Genomic DNA, 27,079 nt, shown 5'->3' on the forward strand with positions numbered 1-27,079 from the left:
CTGAACTGAACTGAGCTGATCCAAACTGATCTGAGCTGATCTGATCTGAATAGAACTGAGCTGATCCAAACTGATCTGAGCTGAACTGAACTGAGCTGATCTAAACTGATCTGAGCTAATCTGAACTGAGCTGATCTGATTTGATCTGATCTGATCTGACCTATCCCAGCCCAGCCCAACCCAACCCAATCCAAACCGAACCGATCTAGTCTAATATCATTTCATCTCATCTAATCTCATCTCATCTAATCCAATCTAATATAATCTAATTAATCTAATCTGATCTAATCTAATCTGATCTAATCTAATCTAATCTAATCTAATCTAATGTGATCTAATCTAATCTAATCTAATCTGATTTGATTTGATTAAATCTGATCTGAAGTGATCTCGCAATTTGGCTTCACAATTCCGTGTGTAACATGTCAATTTTAGTTGTGTCACCTTTTCTTGAATGTTGCCCCAGTTGATTTCAAGCCGGTCAAAGAGCGGAACAGAAAATCTCAAGCTGTCCCCATCTGAGACCTGGTTGGACTGGAGGCTGCTCAGCCATCAAGTCGGCATCAATATTAGAGGGAAGATCAGAGTTTTTCCGCTGGAAGATTCTGTGAATGAAAGGTTGAGGAATATTGGATTTTCAGCTGTGTTTCAAAATAAAACCCTAAAATACACTCTGACTCTTAGCAGTGAACTTCATTTGACCGTCTCTAAACTTTGGAATAAGCACGTCCAGGCTTTAGCCTTTCCGTGCTTATTCCATAACAGGCTGTTCTGTTGCAACAAGGTGATTAACTGTGAAAAAAAAAATCACCAACACCGTCTGATCCATGAATCCACCACTAAATGTTGAGTCTTATCAGAGTTTTTTAAAATTGATTTCAATTTATAAACCTCTATCATTTTATTTCCATTACCAGATGGGACAAACAGTTCACTGTGGAAACCTCGTCAGAATTCTAGATTCCATTTTTTTTTTTTTTCTAAAGGGCTGCGATAAAGCAGGAAGCATCGCACACGAACGTGTGAGAGAGAGGGAGAGATCGGACAAAAGGGAGTCGCAGGGAGACAAATTCCAGCAAATTCTGCTGAATAACTCGCCCGCCAGCTCCTTCTCTCTCGCTCGCTCGCTCGCTCGCTCACTCGCTCGCTCGCCCACACAGTCTGGCAGGAGGGAAAAGTTGTCAGGGGGGGAAAAAAAGATAATGCTGATAAAGTTTCTTCTACCGCATTCTTCCCACACAATGTAATGTACACAACGCAAGAATAAGTTTTCGATTTTAGTTTTTTTGTTTTTTACTTCAGCCGTGTTTCACGTGGCGTCCCAGCATGTGTGTGTTTTTTTTGGTCGTTTTGTTTTTTGCTTTTTTTAGTCTAGACGAAAATACTTTTTTCTGTCTGTCACGGAGGTTTATAGCAGGAAGTCGAGGCCAAGCAGCGCTGAGAAATGAGAAGCGACGTCTCCTGGTTTATTCATTCAGCTCATCTCTCTCTCTCCTCCTCTCTCCCCCCACAGGACTCGCAGCTTGTGACCTCGGCCTACAGCACCCAGAGTGAGTTCCACCAGCATCGTCGCACTCACCACTGCAACAAACAGCACCATCATCCTTCAGTGTGACTCCGCCTCCTGCCCCGCCCATACCCATTTTTTCAGTTCTGTATTTAAGAAAAATACAATTTAAATCTTTCTAAATTAAAATTTTCACTCTATGGCTTCTTTACATTTTTCTAATCCCTGGCGGCTCTTGCAGCTAGGCAGGTGTATTTAAAAAATATATAAAATGAATAAATAATAATTATAAAATGATATTACTTTTTAAGGGATTATATTTAGATTAATATAATATAATATTATTAACATTGTGGCCCTGCGATGAACTGGCGACTTGTCCAGGGTATCACCCTGCCTTCGCCCTAAGACAGCTGGGATAGGCTCCAGCAGACCCCTGTGACCCTGAATAGGAATAAGCGGGTATAGAAGATGAATGAATGAATGAATGAAAGGATGAACATTTTCTAATATAATATTGTACTTTTAATATACTTAATATTTTTAAATTGATAATGAAAATTCAATTTCCAAACAACTCTCCAGTGATTCAAAGACACTGGATGATTCCACGTGGTGAAACACGCCACTCATTCACACTGCAGACGTGCAAAACAGACAAACGTGACTGATGACAAGCAATCCTTTCCCTCCAGCGTTGCTTTTTGTTACGTTATTATTGTTGTGAGTCAATGCCAGGATGGTTCACGTGCAGTGGCAGGTTCTGAGCCCACACACACACACACACACACACACACACACACACACAGGGATCATTTATTACAGAGCTGGAGTGTTTAGTCGAGCGCCGGCTGTTTATCGGCTGCTTGTGTTTGAACTGAGAGCAGAGGTGGGCGAGCGACGAGGATAAAACCCTCAGTGAGAGAGTGGCCTTTCACACAGCACTAGTAGTAATAATAATAACTGACTTTGTTGTGAGTTATTGATTCGATCATTCAACGGCGAAAAGAATCCCTTTCTTCCTGTCGAAAAAGGTTTTGTGATGGTTCTTAAAGATAACTCTTCACAAAAAGAGAAACAAAGTCTCTGTCTAGAAGTATAAGATACAATATTTAATTGAAGTGATAATATATGAAAGTATTGCATCAGGTTTGAATGCACGATTTTACACCTTAGTTGTGATGGATTATGAATGGAGGTGCTTTCTGTGACTTTCTTTCAATATAAAAAATCATATTAAACACCCAGAGTCCAAATTTGAAGCAGCTTAATCAATTTTTATACAACAATATACATAGATCAAGGGTCTTGCTCTCAGTTAGCTGCCATCTTGCACCACCATCTTTCTAAGGAAGCCTGGTGTGGACAATCCAGCTACCTGGCTTTGTATTTAGGGTTAACGCTTGCGTCCAATACCAAAAGAAGAAGGTGGACAAGGTATTTGGGTTTGTGCGTGCAGGCCACCGTAGTTCGCTGGCAAGCTCGGGAGAGGGAGGGTGAGCGATAGAGATCTGCAATCTAAATTGCGCCCACTTGTCACTGTTTCATTTCAAAATCTCTAAATATTACACACCTAACCTTTAACTGTCCTCCGTTGTGTTGCAGAGCGATGTAGCGTGTCGGCTAACAAGCCCGCCGCCAAACCGCCGACTGCACCACAGAAATCGTAAGTATTACAACACAACAGAACTCTCTCTCTCTCATACACACACACACACACACACACACACACACACATTTGTGTAAATTTCTCTGACCTGCTGCTGCTGCTTGGTTGTTTGGCTGGTTGTCCTGGAGGTAAACTGAAAGCTGCACTCTTGGCTGAGGCCTCAGTGCTGGTGGAGGTGGGGGGAGGGGGGAAAGGGGAGGGTGGGGGGGTCAGAGGGAGGAAGTGCTGCTACATTCATTTGATGCGAGCCGGCAGCATATTGCAGCGTCTCTGGCTGCAGCAGGATTCATGGTGGCAGGGTCGGGGATCGGAGAGGGCAACAAATCCTGGCTGCTAAATCCGCCCCCCGGCCAGGATTTCTGTCCAGCGCCCTGACGACCCCGACTGGCCCCCGCGTCTGTGATTTATTAATTGGCGGCGGGCGAAGCGCCTCCCTGCTGAGCACTGATTCATTTTTTTTTTTTATTGAAAAGAAGCTCCATTTAAACAAGAACAGCCAAGGATGGATGGCGTTTGCTTTGGAATATTTGTTACAATTATTTTTTCCAAAACATTTTTCAGGCCAATATTTAATTCGAAACAAACGGAGAAAGAAGAAATGGAACACCCCCCCTTAGTTATTACAGTTGGGCTCGAACTTTTTTTTTTTTTTTTCCACTTGCCACCAAAACCACTCAGACTCAGTTCAGCCCGATGTTCTTCTCTCTGGACTGCGAGAGGAAGACGGAGTTGCCGGAGAGAACCCACACAAGACTTGGGTAATTGCAGCCATGACCTTCCTCTCGCTGTGAGGCGTACATGCAAACCGCCAAAGGTGCAGCGGATTGTCGACATAAACATCGATAGGAGCAGCGTTTGAGCAGTCCTGATGTGCAGGACGCTGCGCTTCAAATATCAGCCGATAAATCATCTATGACGTTCAAAAACACGAAGACTCAGGGACACGCTAGCTAACGTAACCAGCTTAGCTTCATGTTCTATCATGTGGTTTTCATTTATTTTTCATCTGAAAACACAACACAGACAACTCGGTTAATCAGAGTTTCCCAATGCTGCCATCAATCATTCACACCTCCGATGAAAACAGAGACCTTACAGACGAAGAAGAGGGAGGAAGACATCGGCCACGTCTGGCTCTGGTAAAACGAGCAGCGCCTCCTGCTGGAGCCTCCGAGGTGATGCTGCGAAAGTCCTGCGAGGTCGGAGTCGGACTGGTCCTGAGCTCATCTGCTTTCATTAGAGTTCTGGGTCAGCGTGTAAACGCTCCTCTCCTCCGCTTCCAATCCGCTGCTAAATAGGCTATTATGTCTCCATTATACATTCTGGAGTTGTTGCTTTCATGGCTGATTACACTGTTTTGCCTCCTAAGCTGATAAGCTTTTTTTCTTTCCCTTCTCTTTTCTTTTGATTACTATTGTTTGCCCTGAGGTGTGTTCATTTTTGTTACCCTATTTTATTTAGTGCTTAAATTCTGCTTTGTTTATTAGCGGGAAATAATTGCAATCGGTCTGAAAAAACAAAACAAAAACAAAACTGGAAGAAACGCTGAGTCCACTGCAGCCAATCAGAGCGGGGCTTTTATTTAGCTCCGCGGCGCAACATGCCCCCGATAATGAATAGGCCCACCACGGCTTATTCAAGAGTAATTGTACCATTCAGGCTAATTGCAACATTCTTTGCTGAATATTTCGTACGTTGCGCCATTACAGGAAACTCATCCCGCATTAAGTCCTCTCCCACAGCCTCTGGTCCGTAATGGTGCATTAGGAGCAGGAGCAGGAGGATTGTTTCTTTCATTAGGGCGCCGAGCGGGGAGCGTAATGTACCCTCTCGCACCAGGAGTTTCATTACGCTGTGATCCAGTGGCACGGCGTGGAGAAGTGGCTGCATGGGAGCGAGTGAGCCGAGGTGAAGAGACTCTCCAGATAACTGGCTGCAGCTCGCGAGGGAGGGAGGGAGGGAGGGAGCCTCTCATTTGATGTAGTGGTGCTCGGTAATGTAGAGCCATAGGGGATCTATCTATCTATTTATCTATCTATCTATCATCTGTATTGCTACTGTATCTATCTATCTCTACATGTCAATCTATCTATCTATCTATCTCTATCTATCATCTATATTGCTACTGTATCTATCTATCTCTATCTGTCAATCTATCTATCTATCTATCTCTATCTATCATCTATATTGCTACTGTATCTAGCTAGCTAGCTAGCTAGCTATCTTTCTAGCTGTCTCTTGATGTCTGTCTATTGACACTACACTACAAAAGCTCACTATAAAGTCAATATTTATTTATTTATACAGTATATATTGCACTGTTGTTGTTGTTTTATTATTGTTTAAAAAAAGCTCCTCAAACGTGCATTTGACCCAAATGGTTGGATTTTAGAAAATAAATAAAAATAAAATGAAACAGGCCAATATTTAAGGAGTGGGAGGAGTGGGGGCGGGGGGGCGGAGGAGTAGGTAGGAGGGTGCAGCGAGTGTGTATTTCTCATCATCCCAAATCTATTTCCTTCTCGTTTGCACACATTTTAGATTTCAAACCCGTGACACATTCTCACTCACAGTGTTTGTCACTCGCCGCTTGTCTCCTCATCTGTCCGCCCAAAGGAAATCTAAATGAAGTGAGTCAATTATTTCCGATGAAAGTTAATTGTTCTCGTACAGCAACGAACGAGCGTGTGAATCTTTGCCTGATGCCTGAGGCGCGTGCCGCTGGTTCTGGTTCTACGATGGGTGGGGACATAAAAACTCGAGCTGAGGCGTCGTCACATCCAGCTAACAGGTTTACAACTGAGTGGGCTGATCCGGATCTGGAGCGGATTTCTCTCTATACCTGGAAGGAGAAACTAGATTTGATTCAGAGAGCGAATCCTCTGAGTCGATTTTAAGAAACTCCACATTCCGCCAGTTTCCAGTCAGATTGAGGTTTTAAGAAGCATTTTTTTTATAATATAATATATAGATGAATAAACACCTCAGCTCAGTGTGTTTGGGCGTCTGGCGCTGAAACATGAGGCACCTCGAGGAAAACAACATAGCGGCACACCGACGCTGACTGACACGACCCCCAGAATTTATGAGGCTAATTCTAGCATTTTTTTTAATGTAATTCACAGAAGGAGGATAAGCTAACAAGTCTTAAACAAAGCTAACAAATAACTACAGCAGAATTAGGACTCCAGTCCTGTCTGATCTGGCTGCTCTGAGTCTGTCAGTCATCGACAGGGAATCATCGCTGCCAGTCAGCTGAAAGGAGAAAGATTCATTAAGCAGGTTTCTCTTTAAACAACAAGATCCACACCAGGAAGGTTAGTGAGTCAATAGCCGAGCATGCGTGGCTTTTTGATTTGGAAAATATGAGCATCCCCTGCCCCCGCAGCTGATGAACTTCCTTTATTGCAAGGCCTTGTTTCTAGAGGGCCAATTAGGAGCCTCCTGAGGAAGCGCAATGTTGCTCACCTCCAGACTCCGAGCATCTGAGTCAGAGACTTGAACCCGAGACTCGCTCGTTCAAAACGGCACCTCCGCTCTCTGCCTCTCTGTGCGCCCATATAAACAGCGGTGGGAAGTAATGAGGTACATATACTTTGTTGCTGTACTTAAGTAGATTCTTTAGGTATCTGCACTTTACTTCAATATTTCTTACTGTTATGTTGCTTAATGTAAAAGTGGAGTTCAGTACGTTTTCAGTACAGATAAAAAATAAACACATCGAAAATACATATTTTTTTAGAACCTGTATTTTGTCACTCTTACTTGAGTAAAGTAGATGAACCAGTACTTTTACTGAAAAAAAAAATCACACAAGTATCTGGACTTTTACTCAAGTACAGATTGTGAATACTTTTGTCAACTCTGTATATAAATATATATTCCTTGTCCTCTCTCCGTCATTATCGTCTCCATCTCCGGCTCATTCCTCCGCACGCCTCCTCTCATGAAATAAAACACAGATCCATTATTCATTCATTCAGATGTATCTTATCATCGGGGCCGCTGCCTGTCTTCCTTTCTCCCAGTTGTTCGAGGTCCCGTCTGAAAAACCAGCACAGCGTGAGGGAGGGGTGGGGATGGGTACGGGGGGGGGGGGGGGGAGGCTGTGTATTTTGGCAATGTGAGCAGCACTGACAATAGCAGTTCGCCGAGGCTGTTTTCTTTTTTTTTTTTCCTTAAAAAAAATAAAAAAAACTCTCTCCCTTCAGGGGATTCTCCTGTCATAACAATAGCAGCGAGGCGGTTTAAAATACCAGCAGATTGTGTTGGGGGGTTTATATAAGGCAATAAAGCAGGAGGAGCTGCCAGCACACGAGCGGATAAATACTGTATAATTTGTGCGTTAAGGAGCTGCTTCTGCTGCTGCTGCTGCTGCTGCTGCTCTACAGAGGGAAGGGAGGTCAAGTTATCCACTTTGGTCTTTGGTAGATCTTTCCCACCATGCCGCTGTACATCTGTTTAGCAAGTATTATTGTAGCCGGCAGGTGGAGAGAAGCAAGGAAAGCTTCCTTCCTTCCTTCCTTCCTTCCTTCCTTCCTCCCTTCCTTCCTTCCTTCCTTCCTTCCTCCTTTCCTTCCTTCCTCCCTTCTTTCCTTCAGAGAGGTCAGAGAGGTCAAGTGGGGTCACCACTGCTGGTCCTCTTGTCATAAGAGCAAGAGGACCGCCCTGAGGTCAGAGGTCAGCAGCTCTCAGTTGCTGTGTTCCAGGTGAAGCAAAAGTGTTGATGCAGCAACATCCGATTGGCTCCATCAACGCTCTCAATGTAAAGCAATTCGGTTAGATGAGCTCAGGACCAGTCCGACTCCGACCTCGCAGGATTTTCGCAGCATCACCTTGGAGGCTCCAGCAGTAGGCGCTGCTCATTTTACCAGAGCCAGACGTGGCCGATGTCTTCCTCCGTCCCCGTCTGTAAGGTCTCTGTTTTCATCGGAGGCATGAATGATTGATAGCAGCATTGGGAAAGTTGGTTAAAGTGAATCAGCAGGTCCAGTTGAGACCTGGTGGAAACAGACTTGAGGCCACAGCTGCGGCTTCACTCACTTTTTTACTTCAATTTTTTTTTTTTTCTCTTCTTGCCGCAGGATGCTGGAGGACGACCTGAAGATCAGCAGCGACGAGGAGGAGGCCGAGCCAAAGGTGAGATCTCAGCCTCCACCTCCACTTCAGTTCCACATTCACCACCCATCTGTCAGACGTCACGCGTGCATCACAGCTGCACGCATGTCTCATCCATCCATCCATCCGTCCATCCATCCATCCATCCAAAGGTGAAGAGCCAATGAGGTTGAAGCACTTTAGCCATCAGTCAGCTTTCAGTTCCTCTGTCGCATCCTTTCTTCCACATGATGGGCAATGAAAAAACAACAAGAAACATGATGACAAGCACAGAGCGACACACGGAAGACAAACACACGTTGAAATCGGTTGGGAAAAAAAAAGGAATTGTAAACATACTTGAATAGAGTACACGCCAATGATAATGATGATGCTGCCTCAGACTGTAGTGATCTTAACACGAAGCCACAGCTGAGAGTTTTTGGCAGGCGGCTACAGTGATGATTACAGATATTATCGGCATAATCAATGAGACCCTAAAAAAAAAGTCATTTTTACAATTTTTGCCATCAAATTAAAAGTCAGTTTACATGATATCCATTTTCCACAGTAGTACATTATTTTTTATTGATTTTCTTTTATCTTAGAGAAAGAAACAGATCCCCCCCCCCCACTAACCCCACCCCCCTCCTCTGATCTCTGTCATCTTTCACTAATGATGGCAGGGATGCGTTCAAAGCGCTCGCCGCCACTGGCCCCTCCTCCCCCCCCACCCCCCACCCTTGCCCACCCACCCCCGCTGCGCCAACTCAGCTCATCAAAGAGTCATCGAAATATTTCCTATTAATGACAAGACAGCCATTCCTCCGGCCGCCGCGCGAGCGGCCTTCTGATTGTATAATTACACGTAATGGTGGACGTTGTAATTATATGTGATTATATATGATTGTGGGTCATTTACAGTGTTCTTAGTTATTGTAATTATGCTGAAAAGCAGAACCGCTAATTACGGACGGTTAATGTGCATTTAGGGGCCGCAGCAAGTGGCTCCGGTAATCACCAGGCGGTCATGGTCACACGATCATTCATAGTGGAGATAGAATACAATGGGTTTGGTGGGATTGTAGCATCTGAGCCTCGGCGTCGCTCACATTGTCAAACAAACACTCAGTCTCTATGTGTGTGGTGTGAAAATGTTCCTCTCTGGCCTCCTCGCTTGATTTGCCACTGCTTTTCACAGCACCGTGACAGAGGTGGCCATGTCTGATTTACAACTTGGATCCAGCCACACTAAAAAAATAAGAAATAATTCAGCATAGTTTTTTTTTTTTTGTTTTTTTTTTGCGGTAAGTGCATCACGTTGCATTATCTTAAAAAAAAAAATATATATATATATATATATATGCATATATATATATATATATATATATATATATATATATATATATATATATATATATATATTTATTCCACTGAGATTTAGGTTTTAATTTGGTCTTTCGTGCAGCTTTGATATGGGTTCAGTATTGTCTTGATTTAAGTATGTGTGTGTTGTTTGTGTGCGCGTGTGTGTCTGTGCTTGCTTTGTTTCTGATTTTAAGTGCCTCCATTGTTCCAGTTGAGCTGAAAGTGTGTTTCTCATTGACACACAGCGGGGAGTCATCTGCATATTTGTTTGTTTTTCTAAAAAGCGGTTCTCTGGTTTGTCTTGAAATGGAAAAAAAAAAAAAAAAAGAATGAAATGAAAGAGATGAATTTGAATGTCAAACCACCGGCGACACTGGAGATGAGACGAGCTGATGAATTTGATCGCTTCGGAATGGAGGTTTTTGCGAGAAGCTATTCGACATAACAGAAAACCTGCACTTAAAAAAAAAAAAAAAAGATCGGTCAAGGCCGAGTTTGAGATCCGCTTAGAGACTTTCCTCCAGACCACTTTGCTTCTTTTTTTTTTTAAGTGGGCCATTAGTCACAGCACATTGTATCAAGCCGGAGAAACCCTGCAGAGTTTTTTACCTTATGAGATGATTCAGAGCCGTCCCATTTTATTTCTCCATGGAAGGAAATTCCGATTTTACAGTGGCAGCCAAAATACAAACACCTAACAAACAGCAATAGACGTCCAATAGAATATTGGGGAGCCTGACCCAACTTGGTGAAAATTCAAGTGATGTAATCAAGTCGTTATCCAATCGCACATTGTGCCCCCCCACAAAATCTCTCACGACTCAGAGATGCAAACCATACAGCGACTTAAGAGGCAACAATTAGGAACATTTTGATGAATTTGTTCGGCTAATTAGGCGGCTCTGTGCCAAAACGTTGAAATCTCTTCTGTTGTTGGTCAGTGTAGCGCTTTTGCAACCAGTCAATTTTGCATTTTTGTGTGCACCGTTAATTTTGTACCTGATTAATTTGTACAATCGCACACTTGTTAGGCACTTATCAGGTGCAATGTTCAATTACGCAAACAGGTGATCAGCCAAGCACATGTCAATCAGATGACGTTCAGAGTTCAAAGTGAGAGTTGGAATGCAGGGGAAAGTGGACTGAATTGACTTTAAACCTGTTGAAGCCGGTGTTTGCTGATTGACGGTGTCGCATTTTCACACCGCTATCACCGTCTTCTGGGATATAATAGCCAATGAGTGGCAGTTTACGTGGAGGAAAATGCCTTGTTGATGTCAGGGGTCAGAGGTCAGAATGGGCAGGGGTGTGTGAAGACCATAGACAGGCAACGGTGAGTCAAACAACCAGTGGTTGCAGCCAAGAGCTGCAGGGGGGGAAAAAATAGTATCTCTGAACGCACAACACCTCCTGAAGCAGGTTGTATACACTCGCCAGCCACTCTATTAGTAACCCGGTCCTAGCGAAGGCCTACCCAGGACAGTGGCCAGTCACTGACTGGAGGGTTCAAACTCAGCAGCGCTGCACATTGAAAATAAAGACGAGGACGACGGAAAAGAGGCGAATAAATTAGCGACTGCGTCACGGAGAGAGAGAGAGAGAGAGAGAGGGAGTGCAGGGGAGATTGACAGAGACAGATGAGAGTGAGTGATATCAACGGCGGCAGGAGGCAAAGATAAAGTGACAGCGGAGAGGAAAACAGAGCGAGAAACAAAGAGACAGAATGGGAGCGACGGAGGCAGAGCCAGGAAGAATTCTTCCCTCTGCACGCTGCTAACAGGCTTAGAGCAAATGAGTGCACGGTGTGTTATCCAGCTTTTATAGCCCCGAGTGAAGCAGCAAACACACAAGAACACACACACATAATCAAATACACAGCCGTGCATGTATTAGACACACACACACACACACACACACACACACACACACAGTGCATCCGCAACCGATTTATACTTGAGCACCGACAGCAGCAAACACATAAATAAAAAAAAACACACACACACACACACGCCGGCGTTCTCCATCTGACACAAACACACAACCACACACACGCACACACACACACACACACACACACAGGCGGGCAGGCAGGCAGGCAGGCACAGGCACGTTGTCATTAGTATGCTGTGGCACAGCGCTGTGAGGGCAGCAGAGGAGTATGATGAATATGTTTTTGGCAGCAAGCGTGGAGACGGAGAAGGGGAGGGAGTTGGAAGAAAGAGCAGGAGGAGGGGAAGAGGGAGGGATGGAGAGGGGATGGAGGGAGGAGGAGAGGAGGAGAGGAGAGGGAGAGATGTTCCTAATGACTTTAGAAAGTGACACCAGAACAGCAACCCAATTACCGCTGCAGGACTTTTCTTTGTCTCTTCATCTCCACCGCTTCCTTCCTTCTCTCTTCTCCTTCTTCTTCATGTTCTTTTTCTTCTTCTTTCCCTCCAAACCCCGGTGATGATGGATGGGCTCGGTCAGAACAAAGTCAAAGTTAAAAAAAGAACAAAAAGAAAGAGTGTTGTCTTTATTAAAATAAATACAGCTCCAGCCAGATAAAGTGTTCTGCACAGCGAGGACCAAAGTCAGGGCTTCTTCTTCTCCTTCTTCTCCTATCCGTATTCAGAGCAGTTAATCAGGATGTTCTGCTCACAGCATGACAGCAGCTGCATAGTAGATGTTGAGTAGGTTCATCAGGTCGGTGCCAGTTTCTTATTTATTCATTTTCTTTCTAATTGAACGTCGTCTATCACAGCTGAAGACTTTGACCGAGCGGAAACGTCGCATGCTTTGGCGCCTTTGATCAAACAAAACAGCCCAAGCTAATCTAATGAAAGGTATTCTTTGTTTTTTGTTTTCTTTCTGGTTTAATTCAGTTTCAAGAATAATATTGAAATGCTGCCGTTCGCAGCTCATAGCTTCTTTTTTTTTTCTGTGCAAGTTTTCCCATTCGGTCACAGACAGTAAAAGGAAACTTTTTAATGCCTTTAAAAAAAAGAAATAACAGAAAAAAAATAATTATTGACTATAAGAGGAGCAGAGTATTAGTCAGCGTTCTCGCACACTGGAAAACACAATCTCATTAGTGGAGGTTTTCTTGCTTTTTAAAAGCCATAATAAACACTTAAATCCCAATGTTTGGCTTGATTAAAATTCTGTCTAGTTGGCAGCTGCTTGCTGTGAGGCCTCTGAGCACGAACGTTGCTCCAGTCGTAGTATTGATTTAAATATACATGCATGTCCAATCTATTTTAGATCATAAATATAGATTTATTTGTACCCACCCTGACACAAGCCGCCACCGTAATTTGTGTAATTTATTGACATTCTGACAAAAAAGACGAGGAAAAAGAAGGCAAGAACGGCTCTATGAGAACCCTCTTGATTAATTCTGGTTCTCCTGGGATCCAGGCCCCAAAGGGTTCTGGTCCCACCGGAGGCTTTAGTCTCATCATAAGGAGGCCCCACATGTAAAACCACAGGGATGAAAAATCCAGCGGCTAATCTCCAAACCGCAGCAGTGTTTCCCACACAATCAGAGATTACATGTAGTTAAGTACAATTAAATCGTCTAACATGCACCATTTAGTCGTCATGAACTAAATGAATGAATGAAAACAAAATGATCTTCATATTCTTTAGCTCAACATGACTCTGAAGAGCATGTGTTTGTGTGTGTGTGTGTGTGTGTGTGTGTGTGTGTGTGTGTGTGTGTGTGTAGCATGAATCCATAGGCCACAGTAACGTTGGCACTTATTGTTCAGTGCCTGGAGAAGCAGTTAGTTTGCTGCTTTGTGGAGCATCAGAAGCTCCAGTTTCACTCAGAGCAGCGCCGCGGGCACAAAACACATCTTGACTGCAGTTGCAGTACTAGCGCGCTTGTCCTCCGAGAAGACGGGGGGGGGCGGAACGTGATACAGCATACTCAACATGAGTTGTAGGTGCTGGAAAAACCATCAACGACACGGAAAAGTCATCACTGATAAAATTTTAAAAATATGGCAAAAATGCCTGTGACGGAGCATCATCGTGTGACTGTATAAATAAGAAACTGCTGACATTGGTGTAGTGTATGCATCAGGACTGTAAGTGGTGCTGTAGAAAGACACCCAAAGACAGAAAAGAAGAAATGGAACTCCTGCCACTGACTGTATAAAGACACGGGCGGAGCTTACGGGTTATTTTTTTTTAAAAGGAGGCCAATGTGGAAGGAAACAAAAACCTGCAATCTATTGTCTAGCTAGCCAACAGGGACCGCCAAAAGTGGTTGCAGAAAGTCTAAAAGATTATCAGAAATGAACTTAAATTCATAGAGTTAAAAGGTGATTTTTAGTTAGTATAAATTGCTAGCAAAAGAAAAATATCAGCAAACAAATAGTAAAATACAAAAATGGAGGGATGTACAGTATATTTTTCCCCCCTCTAAATCATGCTGCCACGACGTGAGCCAATTCCATTCTCTCCCACATCAACATTAACGTGGCACCACACGCAAGAGTCTGCGAGCACAGCAAAGCAAAACGTCCCAAATTCATTCCAAGTCCGGCGTCACGTTTTTACGAGAACACACATAAGAACAGGGTTGGCGTCGCTCAAAGAGCCAGTCTACGTGGAGTTCCGACCCAAAAAGCCTGTGCGGCCTGTAAACATATCATTACAGAGCGAAAGTTGCAGTTTGGGGCCTGATTCAAGTTCCAGAAGGTAAAAAGCAGGGTTGAAACAAAAAACTTTGTTGTTGTCTTTATAGAATTTTACTTTTTTTTTTTTCCCTTAACCCTATCGCTGGAGTTTTCATCTGTGGCTATGAAACTGAAAGAGGGGTCCATCACAACTGTCTGCTGCACAGAGAGACGAACCAGCAAAGTGCAGAAATGGCCAGCGAGATAGAGCAGTTATTACACAGTTACGACAGCGTTACAACAGTGTCACTACAGTGTTACCGTGTTACTACAGAGTTACTGCAATATTTCTACAGTGGTGCTACAGAGTTACTACAGTGTTAGCGTTACTAAAGACTCACTATAGTATTACCACAATGTTACAGTGTGACTACAGTGTTACAGTGTTACAATAGTGTCACAGGATTGCTACATATTACTATAGGGTTACAGTGCGCTCGACGGGTTGGATGCAATACTTTTTTAGAGTGGATGATTAAACAGAGGGTGAGAGAGGTGCAGCTGAGCAAGCAGTGACGTCTCATCTTTGTTTGATTTGAGGAAGGTGGAAAAAATATATGCGTTCATTTTGTGCGTCTTTTGCTGCTTACAGCTGGTGTTACACGTCAAATAGGCCGCCCAACATGCACACACACACACGCACGCCGTACTTACATAAATAAGGAATCCATCCGGCTGTAAAAAAAAAAATTAAAGCTACACATCTTGAAATCCAGATACCTGTGAGCTTCATTGGCTCAGGCAGGTTTTACAGACTGAAGGCGGGACGGCCGATTTTCTTTTTTTTTTTTTTTTTTCTGTTTGTGTTAAAAATCCAGCTGGCTGCTTTGTTTCTTTTTTCTCCCCTTTTTTTTCCTTCTTTCTTTTTTTGTTGAAAGTAAAGCAACCTCCTTGCAAGAGTTGCATCAGAAAATGAGGATTCTTAAAGTGGCGGCTCAGGTGTTGGAGACGCTGAATGGAATCTCTCACGGCGTCGAGAGGAACCATTGTCGGAGCGACGCTTGCCGCGACTGCGGGGGCGTCGAAAGCCTCGTCCGACCGACAACACTCTCCACGTCGTGCAGCCGCGTGATTTTTAACAAATAAAACATGAATCACACATAAGGGACACTTTATGCTTCCCGCTTTCCTGCTCTCGCTCTCGCTTGAAACCCAACTCATCCTCTTTGTCGGCGGGAGAAACTTTCTAACAGCCGAGATTGTGTGCGAACAAACAGCGGTCGGGATTGTTCTTCTTTATTTAAATCCAAAGCAAATCCCACGGCCGGCCGGCTGGCCAGCCTTCGCCGGCACTGGCTAAATATATTCACTCATAGATCTTCTCGGTGAGCCGCGAGCAAGTCTCCCCAAAGCCGAAGATCTGAGGAGGTTTGTTGTTCTGGCCTGCAGCTACACATCGATCTATCAGCAACTTCACTGGTCCAGTTAATCACCTTATTTCTGGGAGATGCAGCGAGAGAGCCGGGCGAGGGGGAGGGGTAGGGGGAGGAGCCAGAGGCAAGAAGAAGAAGAAGTCATGTGTCCTTTTATTTAGGATTAATTTGTTTTAATTGTTGGCTTTGGGTTGCTGGAAGAAGGGCTGATGTGTTTAGACACAATCACGTCTGCTTCGTTTCCCCTTGTTTTGTCATTGTAATTGATACGCTGCTTTTCAGACTCGCACTGGGAGCTGAGAAGAAGAAGAAGAAGAAGAAGAAGCTTTTTACAACCATGCTTTTAGTACATTTTTTTCCACTTGACTATATTGGGGGGGGGAACAAGGTGCTTATTTCCTTGCCTGCGAAAATAAGTTTCGTCACAAACAGAACCACACAGATGAAAATGACAAAACGCTAACAAAAATAAATGCAACTTAAAGTAATAATAAATAGATCATTTAATCTTTCAGAATGCCTTAAAAATGCATCCTGACTTTTACAGCACTATGTATTGGAAAACTTTTTTTTTTTTTTTTCAAATCTTTATTCCGGCTCTTTATTAGACTCTTCATTTTTAAAACAAAATGAAGAGTAACCCAGCAGGCTGGGGCAGCATTCGCATTTAAAAGCTCCTTAAAGCCAATATACTGCTGTAAAGCCGTATTTTCCTATTTCACAAGAAGAAGAAGCTTCTTTGTTCTTGAATCTCCTCGTCGCTCTTTTATTACTCACTGTTTTCAAACAACAGTAAATATAATATATACTGAGTGTGTACACAGTTATTTATGACATATATTTACAGTTTTTGACGGCCATTAAACCTCACCAGTGTCTCCATAACTCTGACTGCTTTTACAAACTGCCTGTTTAATGGCAGCGGCAGAAGAGGTATGACTGCTGTTAAAAAAAGGTATTAAATGCTGACTTTGAATATGACGGCTATAAGAGTGGGAATAAAACTCTTAACAACCTGCTTCACGTCTGCCAGTGTGTATCAGTGAGAATGATATTTTTCCCATCCTGTTTGATGGCACTCATTCACTCTCACCGCAAAACATTGTCGCATTGTCTTCCCATCAGAGTGGTGCTTAATAACCAAACCGCTGGTTGCTTGTGTGTGTTGGCAGGTGTCTGACAAGGCCAAAGCCAGAGGAGCAGCTCTGAGGTAAGATCAGCAGCAGCAGCAGCTCCTGACGAGGAAGCAGCTGCTTTCTATTCATCAGTCGTCTTATTTATGTTCCGCCACAGCTGGATTGTTGGTTGATTAAACAAAAAAAAAGGAAAAAGTGTTGGGTCTAAATTGTTGGAAACCAAAAAGAAAAATCATCAAACAAGCTCTGCTGTCCAATTTGTGTGATTTGGTTTTGGTCTATTTTTAGTCAAAAATGGGCATAAGGTTGTTGTAAAGCCAACAGTAGTCGACTGGAAATTCTAGATGGCGCTGTTGTGAAATCTAATCCCCTAGCCTTCAGGAAATCACCTTAACTTAACCTAAACACCAACTTATGTTGTGCAATAAGTGCTTCAACAGTCATTGTTTCAAAGTTTAGAGGTCAAATGAAAGTCACCTGAAAAGGTTATGTTGCACATTTTATCAGCATTCTGAAATTTCATAATTTCAGACACACAACACTAGCTGTGTTTTTTTTTGTTTTTTTTACTAAGAATATAGTGTATATATCAGCCTTATATATACTCATATACACAGAGTCAGCCAAAGTAATGTATACACACTTATTAAGGCATAAATGTTTCAAGACCAAAAGTATCCAGGCATCACAAGATTAATAAAAGTGACCTTTGACCTCTGATGGACAAGAGGTGCTCAAAGTGGTGGCCATTGGCTTCCAGACATTCATGTGTACAGCCAACTACTGCTTGGGTACCGTTTATTACCTCAACACTCAACACCTCAACGCCACCTTTTGGGAAAGCATTGTACAACAGTACACCGTGTCATCGTCATTTGATCAAACTTCCAAAGAAGTATCTGTATGTGTAGAAGTACTTAATGTATGCAAATTAAATATTTATGCAAGTTTTTATGTTCCTGATGTGTGTATACATAATTATGGCCGACACTCCCTATTCTTGTGTATGTATGTATGTATGTATGTATGTATGTATGTACATGTGTACATATATATATATATGTATATATATATACATATATATATATATATATATATATATATATATATATATATATATATGTATATATATATATATATATATATATATATATATATATATATATATATATATATATACATATATATATATATATACACATATATATATATATATATATATATATACATATATATATATATATATATATACATGTACACACACAAAAGTGGCTGTGTTTGAAGACTCTTAGTCTTGGCACAGCAGTGAAGGACAAAGCCGTCGCTGTGTGTGTGAGACAGAGAGATCAACTCCAGAGGCGTATTATCCCTTTAAACATCAACTGGAGGTGGAGGTGGTGGAGGTGGAGGTGGAGGTGGAGGTGGGGGAGAAGGTGGAGAGGCCGCCGATGTCTCGCTGCCAAAGAGGATTGTTTGGGGGATTATGTCAGCCAGAGCCGACACTGAACCTCCTGCAGGGTCTGGTGGCTCCAGGTCACCTGAAGGTCACCTGTGATGTCACCTGTGATGTCACCTGTGATGTCAGGTGACCACGGGTGAGCCACAGGTGGTGGGCAGCCTCGGCCTGCTGGCCACTAGAATCTAGCTAGCGGATGTCTCCTCGGCTCAATGTTTGCGCCTTTACAGTAGTGGGAAAAAAAGTTTTTGGACTTCCTTAAAATTTTGCTGAATTATCTCAATTATTGTAGGTAAATATTTGCCAGATAATATGTGTATGTGTGTGTGTGTTTCAAAACATTTTGCTGCATTAGAGGCACACAGACAAATGGGGTTTATTATTTTGTTGTTTGTTGTCAATAAGACAAAATGAGAAAACTAAATTATTGTCGTTCTTGTACCCTTGAAATGTTGCAACAAATGCCACGAATGCACGGCCTCCCTCTGGAAGCCTTTTGTTTTGAAACAGCTGCTGAAAAGTTGAAGGTCAACGTCACATTTCAGTCTTTATTTCATTTCAGTTTGTAACGCAACCGTTACTGCACTGGTGCATATTGTTCATTCATGGGGTAATTTATTTGATTTTTTTTTTAAAGAGGATAATCAGTGCAGCTGTTCCACAGACAGCCGGATAGATCTTCAGTCTGGAGGTCAAAGGGAATGCCGGCAGTCTTTGCCAATTAAGGCTTCAGCTCCTCACGTCTCTGTTGTTTCCGCCGAGTCTGTTTCCATCGGCCACGTTGTTGTTGTTGCTGCTGCTGCATTATCGTCTTCCTGCAAGATCTTGGCTGTGTGTGTGTGTGTGTGTGTGTGTGTGTGTGTGTGTGTGTCACCTAATTAATCATCGCTGGAAAACGCTGCTTGCAATTTCGCCACAGAACTGCAGCGCGTTGGAAGGTTTTTTTGGGGGGGCCTCAAAAGAAGATTGTGATTCTCACCAGTTCAGCCGGAGACTCTCAGGCTGCTGCCACACAATCTTCTATAAAAGATGAGGAGCGTCGTGTTCGCAGTCTGAAGGAATTAGTATGCAAGTCTAGCGCGCGCGCGTGTGTGTGTGTGTGTGTGCGTGTGTGTGTCTGTGTGTGTACGCCCCAGGACATGTGTTGCTCTGCTGCCGCTAATGAGCCCATTCGCACTGCAGCCCAATCTCGCCAGCACGCCACACATGCGCACGCACACACATCTGCAGGGATGTTGGGACTAAAGATGCTCTTGAGTGATGCACTGGCGAGATCTCCGACAGAGAGGAACACTGTCTGTCTGTCTGCCTGTCTGTCTGTCTGTCTGTCTGTCTGTCCGTCTCAGCCCCTCACCTCCACTTGTTCTATTCTATTTTTCTAATTGTGTTGTTGTTGTTACAATCATCATCATATCTCATGTTTTGCACGTCATTTATAAAACCTACAACAAGCTGAAGAATCTCACAAATTGGTTGTTGGTTTTTTTTCAACAACCTTCAGGATTTCCTCATTTCACTGCCAAGTTTGTTGCTGTTGTTTTTGGGGGGCACGGTTGTTTATTTAAAAACCAAATTCTTCTGCAGTGTCTGGATTATTCAGCCTGAAATACCGAAGCTCTAATTTCCACCAGATAGGTGTGCATAGCAAACTTTTTTTTGGATTTAATTATTCAAAGTCATCGGCCAGTGATTCGTGTTTATTAAAAATCAGAAAACTTTTATTTTTTTCTTTTTATTTTTTATATCACTGTTGCAGATTCCAACTTCAAAATGTTTATCGAAGCACACAAACGACAGAGACAAAAAGATAGTGGAGGCTCGGCCTCCTGCGTGACCTTGACCCGGTGTTTGCGGCGCTCTGCTGGAGCGGCGCTCCTTCTACAGTGCATGCAGTGTGAAACCAGTCTGGGGTGTTAGTGTTCAAACAGCCTCGTTCATCCTGTTGCCAGGAAATATTAAGACTACATGGAAGAGAAGAGGAAGGAAACCTGTTGTTTCCTTCCCACAGCTCAACCGCCTGGGGGCAAACACACACACACACACACACACACACACACACACACACACACACACACGCTCACACACTGAGTGCTTGGAATCATTTGCAAGTGTGTGGCAAAGGCTGGAGGGTTTTTTTTTTTTCCAGAAGTGAAATTCATAATTCATGACTCACTGGAATCTTCAACAGATTTTCTTTCTGACCGAGTATAAAATAAATTCATACTGCTTCATCTGTGGTTTACTTTGACTAACACAATAATTTGTGTTGAGTTTATAATCTTCTTGGGAAGGATTTATATGTGTGCACGTTGCGTTACACATTATCATTATTCACTGAGTAAAAACTGCTGAGATTTCAGCTCTGAAATCTCACACATCCACATTGCCAAACTCCAACCTAAGGCGTTTTTTTTTTTTTTTTTTTTTAATCTTTTCTGTTTGAGCTTCAGTCAGAAGCATTTAAGTTGTGACAGAAGCAGAAGTGGCGGCTGCTGTAAAGAGAAGGAGAGGTGAGAGAATACAGAGACAATCAGTGCAGGGTTTTTTCCGGGCGCTGGGTTTGGTTTTCACAGTGAAGGCTCATCTTGGCAGAAAAAGATTGTTTTGCTCAAGTTCTCGATTGGCTTTGGCAAGAATTCGGTGAATCGCTGGGACAAATCAGCCGGTGTACCTGGAGGCCGAGAGATTTTTTTTTGTTTTGAAGTGAGAAAAAATAAAATCGGACGGAAAAAACGAGCTGCTTCTCGAAGAAAGAATAACGAGAAAAAGAAGAAAACAAGCACTTTGTTGTTTGTTTTTTGTTTTTCTTTTGAGAGGGTTTTTTTTTTTGTTTTTTTTTTAGGGGGGGGGCGGTTTTAAATCTGTTTCTCATTTTTCTAATAGCGTTGTGTTGTTTTGACCCAGAAACAATTTCCCAATGTAGCATAATTTCAAAATAATTTGCAGAGGTCCAAATGAAATTGTCCTTTTCTCCATTTTACTCTCGCAGTTTTACACTTCAAAGTGGTTTCATCTTGTCCAGTGAAGACCTGCCCAATGTTTCAGGTGCTTCAGGTGGTTGAACTACTGTAATAATTGAAAGATTAACAAATAACCACAGTCATGATGATATTTCTGGGTCACTACAACAACAAAAAAAAACGTACATGATACCGAGAGACAAATCAAATCATATTACCATACTGTCATATTATGATACACTGAAGTCTTTCTGAATCCCAGATCCAAACTTTATTGATCTGCCCCTCCCCCCTGGAGCTTGTGTCCTTCTAACTTATTAGCCCAGTGTCGGGCAAGAGAGGAGGAGGTTTTGTTGTCTCCTGTTCAGGACAGAAATCACGCACGTGCACGTGAGAAAAGCATACTGTTACTCGGCTGCAGGGGTCAGAGGTCAACCGGTCCGGACGTAGCCCTGCACGTTCTGCAGGCTGCGACCTAAATCCTGTGAAAGAAGCTCCACACAGAGTGTGTGTGTGTGTGTGTGTAAGTGCGTGCGTGTGTGTATGTAGCTGAAGTGGATGTGGGATTGAAGAGCCAGAGCTACGCAGCAGGAGGTCCTGCTAAGCGGAGGGCAGCGTGTGCAGAGTGCACAGAATTTTCAGAGTGCTCAGTGTTTAGAGTGTTCGGCGAGAAAAAAAAAAGAAAGAGAGTGTTTAGAGTGTTCAGGCTGAAGGTAGATGATTAGATGATAGATGAACAGAGTCTGGAACACCCTCCACATATTCTTTTTTTTTTTTTTTTGCTCAAGGCTCCTCTTTGGACCTTTTTATCAGTTTTCTCTCGCTGATCCCTCAGTGTTTCCAAGGGTGGAGGTGATCAATGAAGCGACTGGAAGGTCGAGAGGAAACAGAGGCTGCTTGTCTGTTGATGGGAGCTTCTTCTGACGTGTTCAAGCTTGTGTGTTGAAGGAGCTGCAGATTTAAAATAAAAATCTGCTTCAATTCAGTGTTGCGAAGTTGTGACGTCACAGACGGGGCGATGGACGTTGTAGTTGGTTCATCCTTCTCCGTCCCGTTGGTCCCGTGCTTTTTGCTTTCATGACAGCAGCTAGCGACGGAATGCTAACTGTGTATAGCTAATGCTATCTACCGTGGGTCAACAACAACGTTTATGGACAACTCGTGGACCTCTGGTCGTGTTTTGATACGTCGAGTTTGAACTTTGACAGAAAAAGTGCACATGCTCAAGGGGCGGAGTTTTAATCGAGTTGTTTACTTGCAAAATGCAGAATTAGCTGCAAATGACGTCCACGTCTTGTTTTTCCTGCTTGCAGAGGTTTTATCACGTCTTTAAAGCAGAACATGCAGCACTAATAAAATGGAAGCGCAGGAGTCCTTCCCTGAAGAGGCAAAGAGCAGGTTGTTGCAAGGTGGTGGGCGGAGTTTGTACCGGAGGAACGAGCCTTCAGGACACAATCGATAAAATGCAGGTGGTAGTCGGGAGAGATTGGCCTCGTTGTCAAGGTTGAACATGCAAGGCTTCAGCCTGAGGAGGGAAAACGCTCTTGACGGCTGGTCTCAAGTGACCAAACAGTAAAACTGGAGAACCGGGAAGTAGAAGAAGAAGAAGGAAAAAACCATCACCAGCAGCAACAGCTCCCTCAACCTGCTGTCGGAAATATTCACTTGTATTTTTTAGATGTTCTTTTTTAGGCGAATTCAAGCAAAATTGTTGCTGTGACGAGGATTCTCAAGTCCAGACTTATTGGGTTTTGGCCTTGGGCATGTCACTCTGTGTTGTGATGATGATGATGATGATGATGATGATGATGATGATGATGATGATGATGATGACGGTGTTAGCAGCATCTACATTATGCTCCAAACAGCACAGTTGCGTTGTCCTGCAGCTAAAGTTGCAGTGCAACAAGGTCATGGACTCTGAGGTGGTCATCAGATGCTTAAGTACCGTGGTGGTCATTTAGTGGTTAATGGTAGTTGGACTCCTCACATGCAATAACTGACCAGTTGCGTCTTCGGTCTATTCTATCTAACACTGCATGTTTTTTTCAGCGATGCTCCTTGATTGATTGATTTGCATTGCTTTGCATTGGTCTGTGTCTTTTATCCCCCTACTGAATATCCACAGAGAAGGTTTTCAAGTGGACTAAAAAGACTGATAAATAACATGGCCTGCTAAAATGGACCCTTTTCCAAAGGATTGGATTCACTTCAGCAAACCACCTGGGAAAAACATTGAGAAAAAAACGAGACTGACACACAACCAAAAGAAATTCTGTCGCAATCTGTCTCCTTCAAAACTGCCAGAAATCAGATGTTTGGGTGGTCTTAGCCTGTCGCTAACAGCCTGCTGCTGCTGCTTCCGGTTGCACCACGGATCTTTGGCCAAAGCCTCTTAGACGGAGACAGAAAATCATCTCATGTCAATCTGTGTAGCTTCTCTTCTGACTAGGAAACATCATCCAGTTCTGATGAAGCTACCAAGATTGCGGGGTTTGCTTCGTCTCCTTAGAAAAAAACAGGAACTAGCTCTTAGCTCTCATCAAAGCGCTGTGATGGGTCTCTGAGGACTCATCTTGGTGGCAAATGATTCAGCTATTGCTAACTGTAGTTGTCTTTGGCTGAACAAATAAAAAGAATCTGCATCTGTTCACCACACGTAGCTGGTTCGCTAACTGCACAGAAGCTACGCTAGCTCACGTTGCTGCGCTGAGTTAAAGGCGAGAACTTGAGCCGCTAACAGACCATTTTCGTCTTGGAGATGTTTTATAGAGTCCAAGTGCTAACCCCCCTCTGCTGCAGCTGCTTGCTAGCTTGCCAAGCTAGCTAGCTTAACCGCGGCAAACCCTGTAAAAGCACGCGACTGTCGAGTGAAGAAGACCCACCGGACGTATCGCAGGCAGCCATCACGCTTTCAAGTTTGCGCAGGCAGCCTTTCATTTCCCACCATCGAGCTGCGAGATTTTTATCACGCAATAAACAGAGTGACAGCCGAGACTGCGGCTGCTAGCCGTAGGATCTGACAGAAGCTGTTTTGTTTTTTTTATATGAATCTTATCGCTGTTACTTATGCAACAATGGCAACAACAAGGCAGAGCTGCTCTCAATAAGAGAAAGAACCGCACAGATTTGTGAGATTCGTTGAAGGCAGGAAGTCAAACACCTTCTTCGTGCACGTTCGGCTTTGGCTCGCTAAAAAAATATTTTAGCGTCTTACGTTGCTAAATAAGAATCAGACGGCGCTGACAAACTGCAAGAACTGATCTTTCAATCAATCAGTCAATCAGCTTTACTTATAAGGCACATTTAAAAAAAAAAAAAAACCTGCAGGGAACCCAAAGTGCTGTCCATTTATATATAAAACATATTTGGGTTAAAAACATGAAACATATGAAAGCAAAGAAAACACAGAAACAGAACAAGCTAACAACAAGTGCATTTGGAGGAAGCTAAAAACAAGTTATTAAAATTAATTAAATCAATGAAATAAACGTAGTGTCGCTTCCATTTAATGAACGTCTGGACACGAGGAGCAGCATTTTTTACTTTTTGAGTGAAGTTTACACAGCGTCACTTTGACAAAAAAAAATAAAATGAAATAACTTCTTCTAAGACGTCCAGTAAACGAGCCGCTCCGTCAGTCGGCACCAGCTGGTGCTGCATTTTAATTTGGCACTCACAACGGCATTAAATTATTTTTCAGCGGCTGATGGCTGATTCCCGAGGAAGGAAAAAAAAAAAGAGAAAAAAAATGGGAGGAAAGTGAGCCAGATGTAATGCTTTCATGCGCGCGCGCACACACACATATACACACACACACACACACACACACACACACACACACATGCAATCACACTCTGGCGCTCGTCTCCTTTCATCTTGCTCTCCCAGCACTAACTCTCTCGCTCGCTCTCTCGCTCTCGCTCGCGCGCTCTGTTTGTGCTGCCAGATTGAAATGGGCTGCAGCTCTCGGCTCCAAAAAAAAAAAAAAAATCCTCATCGAGTGGCGAAAAGGTTGCTCGTGTCTTCCCTCCTTCCTTCCTTCCTTTAACTTCTTCGCTTCAGCGGCTTTTTAAAAACGCGAGCTACAAACATCATCAGCGCAGGCTCACCCGTAGCCTCCAGGGGGCGCACGATCACCTCGATGTGACCGTGAGAGGGGAAAAAAAAAGAGCTGCCAGCTGTGAAACGCCATGAAAATGAAAAGAGCGACATCGGATCCACTGAGATAGCCCCGCCCCCTGTCACTCAGTCCAGGTCAAACAACTTCCTGTTGTACACAATTCGAAACATACCAAGAGACACAATTAGGGTGAATTCCAATTCCTCCCTTAAACCTCAATCTCAACCCTCAATCTCAAAAATGCGCGCTCCCGCGAGGTGCAAGTGCTGTCCCAATTCTCAGAACGTCAAGTTGAGGGACCAGTTTAAGGGCTGTATCGCCCTCAATATTGAGATTCTCCGGCACCACCCTTGGGAGTAAGGGCTACCCAGAAGGCATTGCGTATTTTCGCCAAGACATCTTGGAAAAATGGCGATGAAAAAAGCAAGCTACAAATGGAAGTATTTTCTTAGTTAATAAAGATATAAATATTACAAAACCATTTTATTGTCTTAGTTTAAGACTTTTTTTATGGATTATTGACATTGTTGTTGCGTAACATTTATTTTTTTTACTTTACGATGTTTGTCAGCCGGACCGGCGGTCCTGGCTTCACGTTACTTGTGTACCTCGTTGTGTAGCGACGGAGGACTTCTTCTTTTAGTCGTCTTCTTCTTCTTCTTCTTCTTCTTCTTCTTCTTCTTCTTCTTCGATCGTTGTCGTCTTCTTGACAGACTGGACGTAGCTGTGGCGTAAGGCCGCCCCCCACAGTCTGAAGACATAACTGCACTTAAGGGGTGTCCCATTTCTAAGTCACAAGATAGTCCTGACACTTATTTTTGAGGGCCAAGATTGAGGGCCAAAGATTGAGGGTTAAGGGTGAGGGTTGAGATTGAGGGTTAAGTGAGGAATTGGAATTGGCCACACAAGGCACACAAGAGACATCTGGTTGGATGTCGTCGACGTTAAACAGCCCTCCTCCTCTTTTCTAGAGCCTCCACGGATGTATTATTAGATCAGGGAGTGCCTCCTGCTTTCTCCCTCAACTTTGACCTGGACGTAGTACCAGACGACGCCACAAGTAGTCGAGTGGCGCTGTTGTCCTGTCCGGTCATCCAGGACGCCTTCGGGGATTAGCAGCTCTCGACTCTTCCAGACCGAGGAAGAAGAAACCTGGTTCACGTTCCGACAGATCCAGCAGATTAAACAGTCTCATTTCATTCCTCGTTTGAACGATGGTCCACGAGATCCAAGATTTACTGCTGTCTCTCAGGAGCACAGAACAGCACGTCATCACAGTTTGTTTCAGCCGTCGTCTGGAAACAACTGCCTGCTTTTCCTTGAGTTCAGTCGTCAGTCTCTCAGAGGTTTGTTGCTGGTCAGAGATCAGAATGTGCCGCTAGCGGCTAACACTTCCTGTGGCTTACGGCAAAGACAGAAAGCTGCTTATTATATGATTATTTTTGCTCTGGAGTCTTCAGATTCCTCCGAGCTCTTCCTGGTTTTGTGAAGCCCGTTTGCTAAAAGTAAAAAAAACATTTTCTTTCTTATTCCTTTCCGTGAGGCTTCCTGACAGTCAAAGTCATCCCTTCGTTTCAACTGATTCGCCTTTTTTTTACCCCCAGCGTCTGGAACATCGAGTCGTGATCTTTATTTTCATTTGTGTTCAACTCCACCGAGCGTCCAGCTGAAAACTTTGCTGATTGATTTTGGCAGCTGTCGGAATGAAACGCGACTAAAATCC

At 43.4% G+C, this 27,079-nt stretch overlaps 1 protein-coding gene across 1 annotated transcript in view; it reads left to right on the forward strand.

Annotated features, from left to right (window-relative positions):
* aff2 (AF4/FMR2 family, member 2) overlaps window positions 1–27,079 on the forward strand; it is an 88,163-nt gene that overhangs the window by 35,304 nt on the left and 25,780 nt on the right. The window contains exons 7-10 of the mRNA XM_076043392.1: window positions 1,514–1,550; window positions 3,113–3,173; window positions 8,261–8,315; window positions 16,854–16,891. Coding sequence (XP_075899507.1) covers window positions 1,514–1,550; window positions 3,113–3,173; window positions 8,261–8,315; window positions 16,854–16,891 — 191 coding nt within the window. The remainder of the gene's footprint in view (window positions 1–1,513; window positions 1,551–3,112; window positions 3,174–8,260; window positions 8,316–16,853; window positions 16,892–27,079) is intronic.

The sequence above is a fragment of the Nelusetta ayraudi genome, unplaced genomic scaffold (genome assembly GCF_046127955.1).
Source record: "Nelusetta ayraudi isolate G7.1 ecotype Tasmania unplaced genomic scaffold, CSIRO-AGI_Nayr_v1 ptg000075l, whole genome shotgun sequence".
In the NCBI taxonomy this organism is placed as follows: domain Eukaryota; kingdom Metazoa; phylum Chordata; class Actinopteri; order Tetraodontiformes; family Monacanthidae; genus Nelusetta; species Nelusetta ayraudi.